Source organism: Stegostoma tigrinum, chromosome 39 (genome assembly GCF_030684315.1).
Source record: "Stegostoma tigrinum isolate sSteTig4 chromosome 39, sSteTig4.hap1, whole genome shotgun sequence".
Classification (NCBI taxonomy): Eukaryota; Metazoa; Chordata; class Chondrichthyes; order Orectolobiformes; family Stegostomatidae; genus Stegostoma; species Stegostoma tigrinum.
In genome coordinates, this window is record NC_081392.1 from 3,290,962 (window position 1) to 3,312,876 (window position 21,915).

The 21,915-nt window shown below is 40.4% G+C and overlaps 1 protein-coding gene across 1 annotated transcript; it reads left to right on the top strand.

The window, feature by feature from the left end:
* The first annotated feature begins 1,215 nt into the window (after positions 1-1,215).
* Positions 1,216-21,465, top strand: zgc:154093 (uncharacterized protein LOC777623 homolog). The gene is made up of 2 exons (XM_048522203.2): positions 1,216-1,607; positions 17,247-21,465. Exon 2 carries the CDS (start codon positions 17,506-17,508, stop codon positions 18,244-18,246), a length of 741 nt encoding a protein of 246 aa, XP_048378160.1. The 5' UTR covers positions 1,216-1,607; positions 17,247-17,505; the 3' UTR covers positions 18,247-21,465.
* The last annotated feature ends 450 nt before the right edge of the window (positions 21,466-21,915 follow it).

Here is a 21,915-nt window from a genome sequence, read left to right on the forward strand (position 1 = left end):
CAGGTGGAGTTGAACATCATCAACACAGATGTGGAAATTGACCTTGTAATGTTGTACAGGATCAGAAGCTTGAGGAAGCGAAAGGACCCAAAAGAGTACACCCCGGAGGAAATCCCCTGTTAACAGTGTTGTGGTGAAAAGAGAAGCATTGTTAGAGAAACTTTGATAACGTTCGGATGTGTATGTATAGAACAGATGGAGGCAGTCTCACCAAACCAGACAATAGGAGGGAAAAAATGTCCAGTCATTTCAAAGTCTGTGTTTGATTGGAAAGGGACTGCATTCATTAAACTTCAACATCTTTCCACAATAATGGACCATGTCAACTTTTGTAATTCTAGTTGAAGATAATGTCCTGATTGGTAGTTACTGTACTAATTATTAAAAGTTTTTTAATCAATAGATTTACTGATTGGTGGATTTTCTTATTTTGAAATTTAATACGTCATGCAGGTTGTTTTCAAACAGAGAAGCTAAGCATTCTTTAAAAGACAGTGCAGCCACTCAGAATCCACAATATATTTATTCTTACTTTGTTTTAAGTTGTACATTTACCCATACATGCACTGGTCTTCTTTCCCTCTTTACCCTTCACAGGTATATTGAAGGAGAGACTACGCGTGATTCAAAGGGCAACTTGATAATTCAGAAGAAACAACCATATTCTCCCGCCTCTGCTGGTGACACTTTGAAAAGGGTTACCCTCCCTTTGCAGAGTCAGAGAATCATGCAGCACAGTAACAGACCCTTCGGACTATGCAGTCCATACTGACCATAATCCCAAACTAAACTGGACCCACCTGACTGCGCTTGGCCCATATCCTGCCAAACATTTCCTATTCCTGTATTTATCTAATTGTCTTTTAAAAATCGCAACTGTATCCACATCTACCACTTACTCTGGAAGTTCATACCATACACACACCATTCTCTGTGTAAAAACAAGTGCCCGTATTCCTTTTTTAAATCTTTCTCCTCTCACCTAAAAAGTATGACCCTGCATCTTGAAATTCCCCCACCCCAGGGAGCAGACACTTGCCATTCACCTTATCTATGCATGTCCTGATTTTCTACACCGCAATAAAGTCATCCTTCAACCTCCTACGCTCCAGTGAAAAACAAGTATTACAGGCTATTGAAAATACAATAAAACAGCAAGAATGGGGAGGCGACTCACACACTGCCTGTAATGCTGAGATTTAATCCGAATATGAGGTAGCATTTTCCAGACCCTCAGGAAAGGACAGTTTGTGGAGGAGCTTAAGCAGTGTTATCATCCTGACGTCAACTTCCTGAGGTTGAAGTCCAGGATCGCCATCCGTTCCCTCCCAGTACTCCTACTCTCTGCTTTGCCTACTCCCCGCGCACGCTCTCACACTTCAAGGCATGTGGCAGAGTGACTCAAACTGTTTCTTGACATTGGACAGATCTTCCGCCGCGGGTTGCCTGCTAGGAATTTAGTGAGTTCCAGAACACTGCGTACTGAAACACACACAGGCAGCCTGGCCGTCTGTTTTTCGCTCCAACAATTTTTTTCTTCCAATTGCAGTCAAACCAGAAAGGAACAAAACTATTTAGAATGCACACACATAGAGCGACTTCTTCAGGTAAGCCGTTTCAGTGATCTATACAGATAGTGATTTTCTTTCGCGTTGCTGGACCTTCTCTTTTAAAAAACGATTGCCAGAATTTAGTTTTTGAGTCCTGTTCACTTGGAGTCTCCCTTGTTGTTTGAGATGTAGACAGTTATAAAATGTTTCGTGATCACAGTTCCGTCAGTATTTTGGTTTAAGGATTACAATTGTGTCATTCTAATTGTTGAATGTTGCCCTTATGAAATGAGAAAGAGGCTGCAAAACGATTTGTACTGGAATGTGAGTTTATAAAGGGGATCAGAGTGAGCGACAGAACGAACATTAATTCATTAGATTTAAGAACTGAAAATGAGAGGGAGAGAAAACGGAGAAGGTAATAGGGAAATTTAAATTCATTTCAGATTCCTTAAGAAAAATAAATTGAGGAAAGAGTGCGTTGAGAAAAATAAACAAAAGATAAAGAAAGTAGCACTAAACATTTAATACTTAAACTATTAAAATTTTCCAGGAGCAATTTACTAGCTGCAAATGGGAACTACTCCATAATTTAAATTGTTCACTTTTTTGTACAGAAACATTGAGATACATTAAAGAAAAGAACGATAATTTTGCCATTATTTGGATACTTCTAAGTAATAGCAATCATTTTTCTGCAGCAGTTTTATTTAATGATTAATATAGAAACGCTGCAATTTACAAAACTCTTGCACGTTGAAACCAGGCGCTAGGTTTTGTGAGGCTAATGGCACAGAATGAAAATCATCTGGCAATTCACAATCACCAGATATCTTTCTCTTATGAAAGGTTTCTGATTATTTACAGTTAAAAACGGAATGCACCCTTAAATTTGCTGTTTTTTGCTGCAAAATTCTGGACTACTGGGTTTTTTGGCCTGTATTGTGACCACTTCTCAGCACATAGCAAGAAGGAAACCCTTAGACTACAGCATAACATAGATGGGTTGGTCAAATGGGCAGGGCAGTGGCAAATGGAATTTAATTCTAAAAGCATGAGGTGATGCATTTGAAGAGCACTAATAAGGCAAGGGAATATTCACTGAATGGTGAGACCCTAGGAAGTAGAGAGGATCAGAGGGACCTTGGTGTTCATGTCCATAAATCCTTGAAGGCAGCTCGACAAAATGATAATTTTGATAAGAAGGCATATGACACTTGTCTTTTCTAGTCAATTATGAGTACAGTACAGGAGGTTATGCTGAAGCTGAATAAAATCTTAGTTAGATAGATAGATAGAACATTACAGCACAGTACAGGTGCTTCGGCCCTTGATGTTGTGCCGAACTGTCATACCGATCTCAAGCCCATCTAACCTACACTATTCCATGTACGTCCATATGCTTATCCAATGACGACTTAAATGTACCTAAAGTTGGCGAATCTACTACCGTTGCAGGCAAAGCGTTCCATTCCCTTACTACTCTCTGAGTAAAGAAACTACCTCTGACATCTGTCCTATATCTTTCACCCCTCAATTTAAAGCTGTGCCCCCTCGTGCTCGCCGTCACCGTCCTAGGAAAAAGGCTCTCCCTATCGACCCTATCTCACCCTCTGATTATTTTATATGTTTCAATTAAGTCACCTCTCAACCTTCTTCTCTCTAATGAAAACAGCCTCAAGCCCCCCAGCCTTTCCTCATAAGACCTTCCCTCCATACCAGGCAACATCCTAGTAAATCTCCTCTGCACCTTTCCAAAGCTTCCACATCCTTCTTATAATGCGGTGACCAGAACTGTACACAATACTCCAAGTACGGCCGCACCAGAGTTTTGTACAGCTTCACCATAACCTCTTAGTTCCGGAACTCGATCCCTCTATTAATAAAAGCTAAAACACTGTATGCCTTCTTAACAGCCCTGTCAACCTGGGTGGCAACTTTCAAGGATCTGTGTACATGGACACCGAAAAGTTAGGTTAGGAAGGCATAGATTTAAAGTAAGGGCAGCAAATTTAGAGGGGATTTGAGGAAGTTTACTTTACTTAGAGGATGAGGGATAGCTAGAACTCACTGATTGAAGAGGTGGTAGAGGTGGGAACCCTCGTGACATGTAAGTATTTAAATGAACTCTTGAAATGCAATAGCACATAAGGCTATAGACCAATTGCTGGAAAATTGAGATTAGAGTTGATAGGTGCCTAATGACTGATGCAGAAACGATTGACTGAAAGGTGTACTTCCATTTTGTAAAACTCTGTGACTCTATGACTATGGCATGGGTTCAACATAACTGTGAAATTTATGAGATTGACAACCAGAATGGCATTTTGCTTTTAACCTGGCTGGAGAACCAAATTTTCAGGGTCTGCATGAAATGCATGTCCCACCAAACCCAAAATAACAGCAATCCAGGCAGAATTGGGAGCAAGCTATGCCACTTTAACTGAAGTCAAATGCATTTATGTATCAACTTTCACATCCTGAGGTGAAGCACATCCAAGTAAACCCTTTTTAAGCATAGACATTGTTGTATAGTTTCATTTGTTTGATCATGGGATTTTGATGGCTAGCTCAACATTTGTTGCTAATTCCTAATTGCCTTTGAGAAGGTGGTGGTGATCTGCCTTCAAGAAGCATTGCAGCCCACGTGACACAGGTTCACCTACAGTGCTGTTAAGAAGGGAGTTCCAGGGCTTTCACCCAGTGACAGAGAAGGAATAGCAATCAATTTCTAAAACTGAATCATGCATAGCTAGGACAGAAACTTGCATTTGGGGATGTTCCCATGTATCTGTTGCCCCTGTCCTTCTAGGTCCATTGGAAATCATCATAGATTCCCTACAGTGTGGAAATAGGCCCTTCAGACCAACAAGTCGTCACTGACCCTCACAGCATTCCACCCAGACCCATTCCACAAAACTCACCTAACCTACACATCCCTGAACACTATGGGCAATTTAGCTTGGCCAGTCCACCTAAACTGCACATCTTTGGACTATCGGAAGAAACCGGAGCACCCAGAGGAAACCCACACAGACACAGGGAGTATGTGCATACTCCACACAGACAGTTGCCCGAGGACGGAATCGAACCTGGGTCCCTGACGCTGTGTGGCAGCAGTGCTTCTCTATCGAAGGGGGCTGGGCAAGTTGCTGCAGTGCATTTTTCATATGGTACACACTGTCAGCATCGTGGACAGAGTGAATGTTTAAGGTTGTTAATGGGGACCCAATCAAGTGAGTTGCTTTGTCCTGGATAGTATTGAGCTTTTTGAGTATTGTTGGAGCTGCGCTCATCCAGACAAATAATGAGTATTTCATCAGACTCTTGACTTGTGTCTTCTAGATGGAGGGCTCGTTTTGGGAGTCAGGAGGTAAATTGCTCGCTGCAGAGTTCCCAACCTCTAACCTTATCTTGTAACCACAGTATTTATGTGGCTGGTGCAGTTCAGTTTCTGGTCAATGATAATAGGGCTCAACTAGTGGATAAAAAGGTACCTGTTTAAACCATAAAAATGAAAACAGTTCATAATTTAAACATTAACAAATGTCTTAACTAACAGTAAGATATTGATATATTTCTTCAAAAGTCTGTATTTCTGATGAATCCAATGGCCCCTTGGTGCAATGGTAGCAAATCAGGGTTTCACCAGAAAATGAAGATTTGTTTTCCTCTGAACCGGTCCTAAATTTGACTTTTAAAAGCTTGGAATCTTTTCTTCAGAATATTGCCATTAATCAGTATTGACTGCATTGATGGAAGAGTGTCCAGAAAGCATGAAGATGTATCTATGAACTTATGGCAAAGGACCAGTTTCCACACTGTAGAGATTCAATGACATATAAAACATCTAATTCTTTTGATAATGTCTTGATGACATTGCATTAGTCAATGATTGTGTGGTGGATAAAAATTAGTGGCTTCAGTTATAGCAATAAAAATGCTTGCTTTCCTCATGACCAAGAAGTTGAGTAGCTACAGTAGGCTGTGATACATCAGACGTGAAGGGGTCCGGGAGGGTAAATCAAACAAATATCAGAAGAAACCTCTTTTTCAGATATATATAATGCAGATATTATTTCTAATGTAAAAACACTTCCCAAAAATTGCAGTAAACAACATGAGATTGGAATTGCCATAATTTTAATGCAGTATTACAGTGTCACAATGTCACTCTATTCATCTACTTAAAAGTTAACTGCTTTACATTAACCAGCACATCAATGCTAATCATTTAACTGCTACTTTACATCATAACCCCCATGATGTTGGAGGTGGGGGCTTCAGTGATGGTAATACCATTGAATGTCAAGGGAAGATTCTCTCTTGTTGGACATGGTCATTGCCTGGCACTGGTGTGGCACACATGTTACTTGTCACTTATCTGTTTAAGCCTGGATATTATCCAACTCTTGCTGTATATGGATGCAGACTGCTTCAGTATCTGAGGAATCGTGAACAATTTTGACCTCAGTGAGACAATTTGCAAACATCCTCATGTCTGACTTCATGATGGAGAGAAAGTCATTGAAGCAGCTGAAGATGGTTGTACCCAAGTCACTAGTCTGAGGGACTAAGGGCTATTATGGGATACTGGTAGCAACAAACCTCTGGGTCGGGAGACCTTGGTTCAAGTCTCACCTGTTCCACAGGTGTGCAATAATATCTCTGGTCAAGTTGATTAAAATGTATCTACTCTGAGGAACTCCTGAAACAATTTCCTGTGCCTGAATTAATTGACCTGCAACATCCACAACTATTTCTCGGTGGTGCTAGGAATGGCACTAACCAGTGGAGCGTTTTCCCCGATTCCCACTGATTTCAGTTTTGGAGCTCCTTGATGCCACACTTGGTCAAATACTGCCTTGATTCAAGGACACTGGTTTACACCCCTGTCTGGGCTTTTGCGCTTTTGCCCCTGTTTGAACCAAGGCTGTGTTGAGGTCAGGAGCTGAATGGCCCTGGCAGAACCCAAACTGACCCTCAGTTAAATGGGTTGCTGTTGAGTAAGTCAAAAGTTTAGTACGAGCCACTGAGGTTTTCGGGCCAGAAAGGTCTTGAGCATTATCTTACAGATTTTATCATGAGTGTGCTGACCTCTACTGGGCAGAACATTAATCCACCTGCTGCTTTGGACAATGATGTGCATGATTTCAGCAGTCTGAGTGGGAGAGATGCTTAATATTTAATAGGAAAAACATTCCAGTAGGAAATGTGCATTGTAGAAACAACACTCTCTTAAATGAAGCCACAAACATGCTTTCCCGTCCCCACCCTGGCACAAAGTCAAGACCATAATGCTAAGAAAAGATAATGTACCAGATTCCTCTCCCTCACCGATTCATAGCCTAATCATTTTTTATTGAGTGAAAGTTCCCCAAAGTAGCATATGTACTAGTAACCTGACGAGCTTGTGAATATTCATATTTAACGAAAGTTTCCCAAGTTAATTTTGTTCCTTGATCAGTTTCTAGCTACTGAAGAGGTCTTCCCTGCACTACTTACTTTTGTAGGTTGTGAAACTTCATAATTAGTGGAAATCAATTTGATATTTGCATATTCTATTCATAACATAATAAAACATCCCAAAACACTGCTGAGTGTCCTTATAAAGCAAAATCTGATACTGGGCCACATATGGAGATGATGGGGCAGATTTGTTCAACAGTCAGTTTTAAGGAACATCTTAAAAAAGGAAAGAGATGCTGGGAGGTTTCGAGAACTCCACAACCTAAAGCCCTGACAGGTGATGGCACAGCTGCTAATGTGAAGCAGTGATGGAAGGGGAGCAGATGAGTTACTACCTTTTCAAAGACTTACCTTTTTAGAACATTCTTGCAGATGATAGTTCACTCCACTGATTCCTATTAATGCCTCTCAGTCAATTTACCCAAATTTTGCTTTTGCCATCCAATCGATCAAAGCTCTCACTTTTTAATAAAAGGCAGTTATGGGAAATAGAAGATTAAAACTTATTTTTATCTACACGGTAAAGTATCCCAAGTGCTTTCCAAGGACACAGAGCAAACACTTCTATCTCGGCAGAATTAGTTGTATTCACTTTTAAAAATTTGGTACTCTGGTGAAATGTCCTTCAGTTCCACTCACATTTACATGTTTGCTAATTATGGTCCATTAAGCATATTGTGTATTTGGTATCTTTACTAAGAGGCTAGCTGCATAAATCACCCCCTTCTTTAAAAGAATCATTAAATCTTGTTTCTAATAGAACAGATGTGTGGCTCCATCTGATTACTGTGCCAGCAAACATTTAAGCCTCTGCCATTCAATACATGGCAGTAGTGCAGGATGACTTGTTATAAATTTCGAAAGGAAAAAGCTTTAGACCACTTACAGAGCCTTCAGTTCAGAGGTGAAAGGTGAGTCAAGGCAATCGCCTGCTACATATGCAGTATGAAATGACATCAGACAGCGTGAAATGTTGTAACATGTTAGCACAGGTAAAGAACTGTTGAGCTAACAAGAGCCAGAGAGTAGGGAATACGTCATCTTAATGTTGGCAAGCTGGTACAAATTAAATGTCACAGGGATCAGTGCTTCAGACCTCACCTAAATTCAAATACTCGGATGAAAGGACGGAATGTGGATACATTTTGTGATGAGACAAAGATAAGTGGAAAATATGTTGTCGAGAAGGTACAACCTCTCCAGATCCCTCTGTCGTTTCTGTAAGTGAGTGGGCAAAATTTGGCAGATGGATTACAATGTGGGGACATGTTAAATTCTCCTCTTTGGCAGAAAAAAAAGGCAAAGAATGTAAAGTCTAATGATTTTCAGTTGCTCCATCATTGACGTTCCCTCCATCAGAAGGACAGAAGTGGGGATGTTTGCCATTGATTGTACAATGTTTGGCATTATTTGCCATTCTTCACATACTGAAGCAGTCCATATCCAAATACATCACCTGGCATTATCCAAACTTAGACTGAAAAGTGGCAAGGCAACATTCATGCCACACAAATGACAGGCAATAACCATCTCCGTTAGAGAGAATCTAACCATCGCTCCTTGGAATTCAATGGCACTACCATTACTGAATCCCCAATTATCAACATCCTGGGCTTGACCAGAAACTGAACTAGATTAGCCATGTAAATACAGTGGCTACAAGAGCAGGTTAGAGGATAGGAATCTGGTAGTGAGGAAATCGCTTCCTGACTCCCCAAAGCCCATCCATCTCTGACAATGTGACGGAATAATCTCCAATTGCCTGGATGGGTGCAGCTCCAACAGCACTCAAAAAGGTTGTCAACATCAAAGACAAAGCAGCCTGTTTGATTAGTGCCACATCCACAAATGTTCAATCCCATTCCCTCCACTACCGATTGTCAGTAGCAGAAGTTTGTACCATCTGCAAGATGCACTGCTGAAAGTCATTAAGGATTCTTAGCATGGGCAGAACAGACAGAATGTTGGTGTTTATTGCTGCAAAATCAAATATAAAAGAAGTATAGCTGCTATTGTGCCAGTCAGTTAGTTAGACTGCATCTAGTAAATTGTATACAGTTTTGATAAACTTACTTAAGAAAGGATATAATTGTAACAGAAGCAGTTCAGGGAGGCTCATTTGCCTGATTCTAGTATGAAGTGGTTAAATTATGAGGAAACATTGACCAAGGTGGGCTTATACCATTGGAGTTTAGAAGAATTAAAGTAGACCCTTCTAAAAGAGGATTTGACAGGGTTGATGCCAAAATGATATTTCACTTTGTGAATTTGTGGTTTACCATTTGAGATGAAGGTGAGAAGAACTCTTATCTCTGAGAGTTGTTAGGTAGCAGTGGAGGATGGATCATTGACTGCATTAAGACAAAGTGAGATAATTTTTTTGTAATGAAAGAGTCAAGGGTTATGGGGCATGGGAGGAAAAATGGAGTTGAGACCATGATCAGATCAGCCATGATCTTATTGAATGGTGGAGCAGGCTCAAGGGTCAAATGGTCCACTGTGTGTTTGTGTATTCTCTGATGCTGCTTATGTACACCACAATACAATAACTACCTGTAGCAGAATCTCATGGGGATCTAAGGTTCTAATAGTATGTAAATCAATAGTGTAATTCATAATGTACTATTTTCACACCAACTTTTTTTATTCAAAGACAAATTGTGATTGTCCCCAATGTTGCCTGAGTTCAGGTGTGGGAATTGGTGGTGAATTACAGCAGAGTTACATAAATGACATCCTTAATTGGATTTATTGAGGCTTAAAATTCAAAATATGGTCAAGGTGAACTTGAAGTACAGACGGATTTATAAAGAAGGCATCTATCCTCTTAGGTGTCTCTATTCATGTAGCCAGCACTTTTAGGAACTTTGGCTCTTGTTTCTGTAGAGCTGGAAATACAGTGCCCTCCTTGCTTCTCACTTTATTTTAACTGTATTTGCAGTAATTGGAGTGATGTCAGCCAGGTGGATATCATAGAAAATGAGTTTTTTGTTTGGGGCTGTTAACCTGGCCCAATCAGGGAGTCCTGCCTGATGGATATAAACAGGAATGTCAAGGTTTCTGTTTGCTCTGGGAGCCAGCTCTGAACTAGCTGTGTCAGTGTCATGTACAATGCATGTGTAAATAAAGGGTAACTGATGATGGGATACCAACCTTCGTGGAGTTGTTTCAGTATTACAATGAAAGGAGTCGGCATCATTATATGATATAAAATTGGACAAATATAAAATTCTATAATCCACATTTCTGGCAGAAGCATTAATCTGTTTATTTTAAATTAATTATCAGAACAGTAAAATAAGAGATGGAATCATTTTGTACGACAATGTAAATATACTTGCTGTTATTGTTGCACGGTGTGATTCTGCCCAGTAACGTTTAAAATGCTGCCTGAAACTTTAACTCATTCTTTACCAGGCCTCAGATCTGGACAGTTTTTTAACTATATTAGTCTTCATTTCCAATCCAAACTTAATCGGAAACCTTCATGTAATTAAATCATGGAATCATGCTGCACCCTAGAATGAAGTCATTCATTCTGTCCATTCTGTGGTAGATCTTTTGAAGAACAATCAAGTTAGCCTGAGTTCCTGCTCTTTCCACATATCATTGTAACTTTTATTCATTTGGGTATTTATCCCATTTACCTTTTGAGAGCTATTATTTAACCGATATCCACACCTAAAAGGTAGTGCCTTGCAAACCTTAACCATAAAGAATCTTTACCTCCTGTTGCATTTGATTTCTTAACATTGTATACTCTGGTCCCCATTAGTTGTTGGAAACAGTTATCTCTATTTTGTAATTATCTAAGTAATCAGATTACTGCTTCTAAATTTATCTCATCTGTTGCTCTCTTCAACCTTGTTGATTTCCTGCACAATAGACCTTGACCCTTCACATAGTGGTTCTCAATTGTCGGAGGAAGTGGTAGATGCAGGTATAGTTAGAACATTTAAAAGACATTTGGACAGGTACGTGAATGGGAAAGGTATAGAAGGAAATGGGCCAAATGCAGGCAAATGGGACTAGTTTAGTTTGGGAAACATGGTCAGCATAGACAAGTTGAACCAAAGGGTCTGTTTCTGTGCTGTATTACTCTATGACTCCGTAACAAGACAATGTCTAACACATTAAAACAGCTTTGTTAAAAAGCTCATTAAAAATCATGTGGGGTCTGTACAGCAATGATCTGTTAATCAGAAGGAATTGAGAACGAGAGCAGAGTTTTAAAATAATTGGTAAAAGAAGCAAAAGTGACAAAGGGCAAACTATTTTTCAACACAACCAGTGATTAGGGTCCAGACTATGCTGCCTGTTGGCAGATTCATGCAAAGCATTGAAAAAGGGATTATAGTGTAATCTAAAAAAGAATGTGCATGTTTACAGAGGGAAGGAGGAAAAATAGCAACAAGTGAGTTGCTCATTCTAACAGCCGGTACAGTAATGGCAGGCTAAATGGCCTCCTCTTACGCTGTGACAATTCTGTGATCAAATACAGTGACCAGATTTTGTAACATTTATTTGTTTAATGCCTTTAAAATATTTCAGATATTTCAAAATTGCTTTGTAACTAATTAAATTGTTACAGGCAAAGGGCAGCCATTTTTGCAACAGCAATGAGATAAATGACTAAATCCTTCTGGCTTGGCGACGTGGCTCGTTTATTAGTTAGACCCTTTCCCTCACACTTCAGCATGAACATAATTTTTCACTAATGCTGGTCAGACAGGGAGTAATGCATGGCATTTGGGACCTCAGTAAATGATCAAACTGTAAAATTTAAGGAATAAGGCAAAGAAAAGATGAACCATGAAGAAAGTATGTGAATTAGAGTAAAATTATAATTAAAGATCAGTTAAGACAGTGAACAATGAATAAGAAAAGTAAGGGATAAAATAAGATATAAGGTTTGAAATTTGAGAAGTATAACCTTTTGAATTTTATTAATCTAAGAAACATGTACCACATGCAGGATTCTTTTTCGAAATCAGTCTGTTCAGAAATGTTATGATGCACCTCTGCAGCAGGCGGCACTTGAACCCAGGCCTCTTTATCTACAGTAGGGACACTACCACTGCACCCACATGCAGGAACGAGTCCTACAGTTTACAAGAATGTACCTGATGGATTTATTAATGTTGTATTAACAATTACTAGGGTACTTATCATTAGATACCAGACCCTACTTTCAGTGACAAGTTTAAGAATGATTAGTGAGGCATTTGTCGCACAGCGATGTGTCCCAAACTCTGAGCCAGGAGACCTAGGTTCAAGCGCCATCTGCTCCAGAAGTACATCATAGCACATCTGAACAAGCTGATTAAAAAATACCTGATAGCAGTTAGTGTGCAAATCCAGCATCATAGTCATAGAGTCATATAGCATGGAAACAGACCCTACAGTCCAACTCGTCCAAGCTGACCAGATTTCCCAAACTTAACCAGTCCCATTTGGCCCATATCCATCTCAACCGTTCCCAGTTATGTCCGTGTCCAAACGTCTTTTAAATGTTGTAATTGTACTCACCCCTGCCACTTCTTTTGGCAGCTAATTCCATACATTCACTGCCCTCTGTGCCCCTCAGGTCCTTTTTTAATCTTCCCCTTCTCACCTTAAACATATCTCCTTAAAATTAACAAGAAGACTAAGGATGAGATAATGCTTGTGCAAGATAAATCAAACAGCTTATTCTGGAGACTTTCACATTTATCTACAAAACCTCTGGCCGTCTTGCTGTTAATATTGGCATAAATTACCTGATACTTATCTGGAAAGCTATGGACCATTCAGTTTTTGATGATGTTTTAGGGATGAGTGTTAGCCAGGACACCAGAAGGACTTGTGATAATGGGAACTGCAGATGCTGTAGAATCCAAGATAACAAAGTGTGGAGCTGGATGAACACAGCAGGCCAAGCAGCATCTCACTTGGCCTGCTGTGTTCATCCAGCTCCACACTTTGTTACCTTCACCAGCAGGACTTGCTTTGATTGAGGCCATGAAATATCTTATGCATACCTGAAAAGTTAGTCAGACTCTGTTTAATGCCTCATCTTACAGATATCTCTGACATGGCAACACTCCCTCAGTTTAAGTGAAAGCTTCTGCTTTGATTGTATCCGCATCACAGACTAGTTCTATATTCCACCAACATATCTGAGTATGGTTAGCACTAACTCAACCAGGTTGGTTCATGTGTGGCAGTTTGTTATGGGTCTTGAGCCTCTCCTTTTGTTTTTATTCATTAACGAGGTGTGGGCGTCGCTGACTGGACTAACATTTATTGCCCGTCCCTAGTTGCCCCTTGAGAAAGAAGCGGTGAGCTGCAGCCTTGAACTGCTGTGGTCCATTTCTGATACAGAAGCGAGTGTCTCCAAAGCCAAACAACAGAGTGCCTAAACTTGGAAGCTTTTAATTTGTTTGTACAATCCCCAACCCTTTAAAGGTAAATTAATCCAAATTGTTGCATCCTGTAACAAAGGGGTGTTGGTTCATATATTGGTTATCTATTGCATCTCCATTGTTCCCACTGGTTATTGTGATACAGCTTGTGACCTGGGAGAGGTTAAATGTTCATTATCTCTGCAGGCTGTGGGTTTCAATGTAATTCCTGGCTCTTGGTATTAATCCAAGTGAATTTCCAGATGAGTTCTGATGAACTGTTTATACACTAATAATTATTTTAAAATATTTTCTGTAACTGTTTCTTTTTCCCAAGTCTGTCATAACAGCCAGCCTGAGAAATGAGATAACAAGGTATAGAGCTGGATGAACACAGCAGGCCAGAATTTCTGAAGAAGGGTCCAGAACTGTAACGTCAGCTTTCCTGCTCCTCTGATGCTGATTGGCCTGCTGTGTTCATCCAACTCTACACCTTGTTATCTCATTTTTCAGGCTGGCTTTTAACTCCCAAAACAAAACAAATGGGTGGGGTTGAGATGTTAAAACTTTAAAAATCTAACCATCCCAGCAAGATCCAGGTTGAACAGAGGGAGGAGAAGGGACAGACTAACTAATTGATTCCGTATCCCAATCTGTCTAGTCTGCCCCTATCAAAATTCAGTTTTTTGTGTGTGTGTGTGTGTCTCTCTCTCTCTTTATTACTTTGTGTTAACCCTCATTTTGATTTCTAACTTTGTTTTCAATTCTTATCACTCCTTTTTATCGGTCTCTTCATCTGCTTTCTGTTATGGCACCTTTCCTAATTGCTCTGTATGCCCCATCCTATAGTGTGGTCAGAATGACTGTTACTGTAATAAATGTATTTCATAGAAAATGTGTTTAATATTAACTATTTAGTTAATAAACACTCAGGACAAATTATCCATTCATTGCACACTCTTGAAAAGCCCTCATTCATTTCTAAGAAATGAAAGCAGTAACTAAGCGGAATCCAATCATTTGGAGAGCTCTTCTATTCATCTGACCTTCTTTTCTTTGTAACCTATACTGATGTTGGATCCGTAGAAACTAGCCTTTCCTTTCAAAAATAGCTTTATAATTGAATGATGCATGTTGATGAAAATCTGAGCCACTCTCCAGGTTAAGTGAAACCATCGCCTTGGATATGCACTATGGGGTATATTTTATGGTGATGTTGAAATGTCTACTTAAGGAAGGCCAACAAATCCATCACCCTGAGAATGTGGGCCTTCTGCCAACAAACAAAATCTTTGGGAATCAAAATTCAAGCTATTAGCTGCAGTGGGCCTGTAGCCAGGCCAAAATGGTTTCCAGGCCAGCTTAAATCTAGTTTTCAACACATTTCTGTCATGTTTCTCTGTTTAGACAGCGCTGATACATAAAAGCCCAGATTGTGCTGAATAGGCTTGATAGTTTAGGTCACCTAGATTTTCAGAGTCCAGCTGTGTATAAATTTGATGTTGCATTTCCTGTATTACCACAGTGATGGCATTTCAAAGTACTTCATTGGTTGTGAAATGTATCCTTGCATTCTTTTCTCTTGCGTGGATTCACCAAACACCTGCATAGAAGTGTTTGTTGAAGAAGGCAATTTACACAATGCCAACTCCCTATTGGTCATTTATAGCCTAAACAGAGTGTTTGGAAATATTATTCATTGCATCCAACTTCCGATAAGGAGGGCTGAGACCCCATATGTCTACTTCTCCTCAGGAAGATTTGTGACTCAATTATTTGTAGCCTCACACCCTATAAATACTTGGGTCTTGATTTTCTTAGTAATGTTAATTTCATGTTGTCAAATGATTGGCATAAAGGAGTCTTTAGTGCTGCAGTTGTAGTGAATCTAACTCTGGGCTGGAAAGTGCATGTTTAAGCTCTGCCTGCTACAACGGATTAAAGGAAAGGCTCAGATAATGTCAATTGGAAAGGCTACACCCTGGAGTTTTCTCCCCCTTCATTTCAAGGATTGGCTTTCAGCAATCATAAAGATGGATTGATGTATATGTGGTTCATTACTTTCTCTAACCCTGCACTGTTGCTATAACAGTATGTGTGGACATAGAAAGAGAATGGAGAATATACTTCAGCATGCTTGCATAGCCACCCAAATATAATGTCAAATATTTGAGTTTGAAGAAGACTTTTCCAGGCAACACTGACCAACTTCTACCGGTGTGGCTGCCAGGTTTGGGTGAAGCAATGTATGCTTTATTTGTGTATGATGGGGAGTCAGTACTTTTTCATCATTTGATAAAATTCTCCTCAGTAATTTGGTGGGATCCTCACAATGGATCAATACCAACGGAATCTTTTCAGGACTAAAATTGGCAACAGTCTTGTTTACTGAATGAATTCAACTGAGTTTTTGACATTTGGCCTGTAGTAGAATGTTTAGATCAAGTAAATAATGGGAATTATTGCAGTATTTTACACAAGGGAATGGAATTTACTTCAAGTTCAGCAGAAATGATTTTACGAGCATCCCCTCATAATTTTCAACATTCATATTAATGGGCAAGAGCGGAGGATTTGAGAAGGTTTGGTACTAAGATCAAAAGGGTTCTTTGAAGGAGAAAGGAAACATGAATTAATGTGTGATGACAAAGTGTGGAGCTGGATGAATACAGCAGGCCAAGCAGCATCTTAGGAGCATAAAAACTGACATTTCAGTCCTAGACCCTTCATCAAACCCTTTCTTCTGACGAAGGGTCTAGGCCCGAAACATCAGCTTTGGTGCTCCTAAGATGCTACTTGGCCTGCTGTGTTCATCCAGCTCCACACTTTGTTACCTCGGATTCTCCAGCATCTGCAGTTCCCATTATCTATGAATTAATGAGCGTATTTTGTTTTCCTACTGTCTTTATTGTTGTGCTAATCCTTTGTGCAGAGAATTAGGAACAACCCATTGATTTTTTTTTCTTTATTATTGACAATAGTAGAACCTGAATTAGAACTTGAATTCACTTTGTGAGAGTGTCTTGAATTTCATCTGTAGAGCTTACAGGTGTCACTGACACCACTATGACCCTGACTCATGAAATTGGGCTCATTAGTGTCACTATAGTTGACAATGTAGAGACTGGATGTCTCAAGTTTTCTTTACTATTCTTTAGTCATACAGCCTTCCAAAATCTCTCTAGCCTTCACCAGCTTTACATATCTCCTAAATTCTGTAAGCCTCCTCCAGCTGTGACAATCCTTCCAATCTCTGTAACTTCACCAGGCCTGTAGTCCTCCCAATTCTCCCCAACTTCTCCTAGCTCATCTCCCTTCCTTGTCCCAATACTTCCCAACGGCTTTATAGCGCTCCCAATGTCTGCTACCATGTCCACCCTGAAGGCATATGATGGAGCAAAAGTAATGGGAACTGCAGATGCTGGAAAATCCGAGATAACAAAGTGTGAAGCTGGACGAACACAGCAGGCCAAGCAGCATCTTGCTGGAGAATCCGAGATAACAAATTGTGAAGTGGATGAACCCCTCTGATGAAGGGTCTAGGCCCGAAACGTCAGCTTTTGTGCTCCTAAGATGCTGCTTGGCCTGCTGTGTTCATCGAGCTCCACACTTTGTTATCTCGCGTATGATGGAGCCCCTGATTTGGTTCAAGTCCTTTAAATTTGGACATGCCAGCTAGAGAATGACCCTCATAACAGCTGGTCATATGCACATTAAACAATAAAGAAAAACCAGTTGAGCTAAAATGTGATTAGAGGTCATAAAAAGGATTAAGTATTTCTAATTAATGATGTAAAACTGGTGCAATGATTATTTAATTCTTCATTTGTTTGTGTGTTTTCAGGCTCTGATGCATAAGGAGGTGACAGATGCTGTATAGTCCCGGCTGTTATCTTTTCATCTGAGGAATCACAGGTACAACCAAGGCCAATGGCACCGGTGTCAATGTGACAATTATCTTGAACTGTGCTGCTAATACCGAAATAAAACAGGAGTCGTGGGTGAGTGAGATGCTTCACTGAAGAGAAATCAACAACTGTTTTGTAGTAGTTGGGCTTTTCTGTCAATTGAGGACTCATTCAGCCTGAGAATCACAGCACAATATGCCTGCCAAAACCCCTATGTATCTGAAGACTTTGACCCCAAAGCGGGGCAAGAAGATGAGATTGCGCGATGTTCTGTCCAGTGACATGATCAGTCCACCCTTGGGTGATTTCCGTCACAGCGCCCACATTGGGAAGGATGGTGAAAGTGACATGTTTGGGGACATTTCCTTCTTACAGGGCAAGTATGATGTCCTTCCAAACCTCAACCGGAGGCCAACTTCTCAAAGTACGGGGCAAGGACTGGACGGAGAATACAACTATGAGCAAGGTTTTAACAATGGAGCACGTGACTATCCTACCCTTCTGAAAAATGCCGTCTCTCTCCCAGCATTTGATGGTGCGCACAAAAGCCAGGACCAGGAGCAAGCTCCTCCAAAGCCTCCTAGACTCCATCTGGAGGAAGGCACTGGCCAACGGTCACTGTCGGTCAGCTATACAACAGAATGTTTCCACAATGCTGAAGAAGAGTTTGCCACCCCCACATTCAGCAAAACAGGGTCTTCAGTTTCTTTATTGACGGAATCCAACACTTCTTCAGAATGCTCCGTCATAGGCATTGAGCAGCTGGATGAGAAGAGAGCTTTAATCTTCAACAATGAGATGTCCCTCAATAATGAGACCCTTTTCCCTTCTAACTCATTCCTGAGCGGATCCGAATCTTCCCTTGGCTTGAACCTCGATTTAGGGCCATCCATATTGGATGATGTCCTCAGAATTATGGATGGATACAAGGTCTAGTAAAATCAGGAAAACTGTCAAATTGTCCAATCTGCCACTGGTGGAAGGCTGTTGAAGGAATGACAATAACATTAGGGAATGTCCAAACATGATCATATCACATTGGCCACTGACAGTTCAGGGAAATGCTTATTCTTGGACTGAGAGAAAACATTTGAAACTGCTCCCGTGGTCTAATCACAGATATTTCACTTGCTAAACCAGAACTGCTAAAAGGAATATCACATAAACTTAATTGGACATGAAGGATAACTATTATTTTATCTTCTTTAACTTCAACAAACTTCCTGGGTGATACCGGAATTATAAACAACATTGTAAGCCAGAAATGTTAAACTATTTCTTGAAAAACCTGTTAAATTCTTGACCTTGTGACTGTAAAAAAGTTGTTATTCTTTGTAAGATTACATAATAGTTTAGAACTCAGAGATATACATAATATGTTACAATGGAAATAACACTGAAATGAACTAGTTGAATGACTTGAGGTTTTACGACAATCTGATGGCCAAATGGTTCCTATTATTGATGCCAGCCCTTTATCCCAGGGTTAAAAAGTTGTATAATGCAAGCAAAAATTGACTCCCAACTCTTCTTTGCCTTTGCTTTTTTGCAATTTTCTCCAGTCCTTATAAACCTCCCAGCTCTCTAGAACCTTTTCCAGTATCAATAAAACTCCCAAATCTCAGTAACACCCTTCAGTCCCAGTAACACTTGCAAATCTGTAACCTCTTCGGTCCCCTATAACCTTTCCAAATCTCCGCAGCCATTTCTGGCCCCAACAACCTGGTCAGGGTGTCTCCAATCCTGGCCTATCGTGCATTCCCAATTTCCTTTCTTGCACCATTAGCTGCCTTATTTCAGCAGGCTGAGGGGGTTCCTAGGCTTTCTGTTTAACCTTTTCCATCTTTTCCAACCTTTTAGTTTAGAAATTTTCTGGTCAATCACTCAAAACTCAAGCTGGTTCAAAACTGAACAGGCTGTCCCTTCATCCCAAACTGCCTAAAGCCCACATAAAACTGTTTGGATAGGTATCAGATTGTCCATTAGTTGATTGCCAGGGAAATGCTAGCTTTTCTTTATACTGAAATACAGGCTATTAGACTAGACGGGATTGAGGTTCATAAGAAGGAGGTGTTAGCAATTCTGGAAAGTGTGAAAATAAATAAGTTCCCTGGACCGGATGGGATTTATCCTAGGATTCTCTGGGAAACTAGGGAGGAGATTGCAGAGCCTTTGGCTTTGATCTTTATGTCTTTATTGTCCAGGAATAGTGCCAGAAGACTGGAGGATAGCAAATGTTGTCCCCTTGTTCAAGAAGGGGAGTAGAGACAACGCTGGTAATTATAGACCAGTGAGCTTTAGTTTGGTTGTGGGTAAAGTGTTGGAAAGGATTATAAGAGATAGGATTTATAATCATCTAGAAAGGAATAATTTGATTAGGGATAGTCAACATGGTTTTGTGAAGGGTAGGTCATGTCTCAAGAACTTTATTGAGTTCTTTGAGAAGGTGACTAAACAGGTGGATGAGGATGAAGTGGTTGATGTGGTGTATATGGAATTCAGTAAAGCGTCGATAAGATTCCCCACGGGAGGCTATTGCAGAAAATACGGAGGCATGGTATTGAGGGAATTTAGCAGTTTGGATCAGAAATTGGTTAGCTGTAAGAAGGCAGAGGGTGGTGGTTGATGGGAAATGTTCATCCTGGAGTTCAGTTACTAGTGGTGTACTGCAGGGATCTGTTTTGGGGCCACTGCTGTTTGTCATTTTTATAAATGACCTGGATGAGGGCATAGAAGGATGGGTTAGTAAATTTGTGGATGACACTAAAGTCCGTGGAGTTGTGGATACAGTGGAAGGATGTTGCAGGTTACAGAGGGACATAGATAAGCTGCAGAGCTGGGCTGAGAGGTAGCAAATGGATTTTAATGCGGAAAAGTGTGAGGTGATTCACTTTGGAAGGAGTAACCAGGAATACAGAGTACTGGGCTAATGGTAAGATTCTTGGTAGTGCGGATGAGCAGAGAGATCTTAGTGTCCATGTGCATAGATCCCTGAAATTTGCCACCCAGGTTGATAGGGTTGTTAGGAAGGTGTACAGTGTATTAGGTTGTATTGGTAGAGGGATTGAGTTTTGGAGCCATGAGGTCATGTTGCAGCTGTACAAAACTCTGGTGCGGCCGCACTTGGAGTATTGCATACAGTTCTGGTCGCCACATTATAGGAAGGATGTGGAAGCATTGGAAAGGGTGCAGAGGAGATATACCAGGATGTTGCCTAGTATGGAGGGAAGGTCTTATGAGGAAAGGCTGAGGGACTTGAGGCTGTTTTCATTAGAGAGAAGAGGGTTAAGAGGTGACTTAATAGAGACATACAAGATGATCAGAGGATTAGATAGGGTGGACAGTGAGAGCCTTTTTCCTTGGATGGTGATGGCTAGCACGAGAGGACATAGCTTTAAATTGAGGGGTGATAGATATAGGGCAGATGTCAGAGGTAGGTCCTTTACTCGGAGAGTAGTAAAGGCGTGGAATGCCCTGCCTGCAACAGTAGTAGACTCGCCAACTTTAAGGGCATTTAAATGGTCATTGGATAAACATATGGATGATACTGGAATAGTGTAGGTTAGATGGGCTTCACATTGGTTTCAATGGTCAGTGCAACATCAAGGGCCGAAGGGCCTGTACTGCACCGTAATGTTCTATGTTCTCATTTCACACGCCATATCTTCCCTTGTAAACAACAACTCCCTGGCTTCTGTAATTACTATAATTGTATTTTCACAGCAAGTTAGATGAGACAAATTAAGTGGAGAGCTTGGTCACCACAATCCTTCTGTCATCTTATCCCCTGTGAGGGTGTCGGTGTAAAGGCGAACACATTCCTACCGGCAGTCAGGCCAGGCTGATCCAGTCTGTATCATAAAGCCTTTCACTGATTTGGGAATGTGGAGGACTGGAATGTCTCTAGTTATTAAATGGGAGGATATCGTGTGTCTAGTGTTGTTGACCTCTCTTTTTAAATAGTATCAATTAATCAGTGTATGTCCTTGAGTAGGATTTATCACAAAACTGCCATCACTATGCAAGGAATGTATTGCACAAACATATTCTTAGCAACTAAGGTTTTTTGTGGAGTGGAATTTTATCTTTTTTGTTTGTATTTCTAATGTTAAAATACCCAATTGGTTATTCCCATTAAAGCAATTCCCATTTGTCTGGCTGTCTCAGAATATGTTCTGATTTACTGAGCTGTGAGTTATCCATCTCTTCTGCTCACTATCCTTTGTTGAACTGGAAAAGTGCCTAGGTTACCTGACGGTCACAAGGTTAGATGGTATAATATTCCTGGTCTTGGTTTCTGCAGAACATTATAGTGTATTCCAAGGTAAGGAAAATATTCGCTTTATTTAAGAAACATTTTATTGTGGTTTCATCTTTCCACAAGACCACAAGAAAGAGCAGGATCATATGACTGCATCACTTCCTAAGATGAAATGCTTCATGACTCATTAACAAATCAGGACTGAACTTTCCCACAATATGCGGAGTTTCTGGGAATGCTAGCAACTTTTCTCATACAATTTTACCCTGCTCCCCTCATTAGGTGTGCACTGTGACACCACTGTACTGTACTGTTCATGTTCAATCTTGCAGTGACAGGCATAC

Bases quoted from the DNA above. Each gene is read 5' to 3' on its own strand.
- zgc:154093 (XM_048522203.2), top strand. From the start codon at position 17,506: ATGCCTGCCAAAACCCCTATGTATCTGAAGACTTTGACCCCAAAGCGG.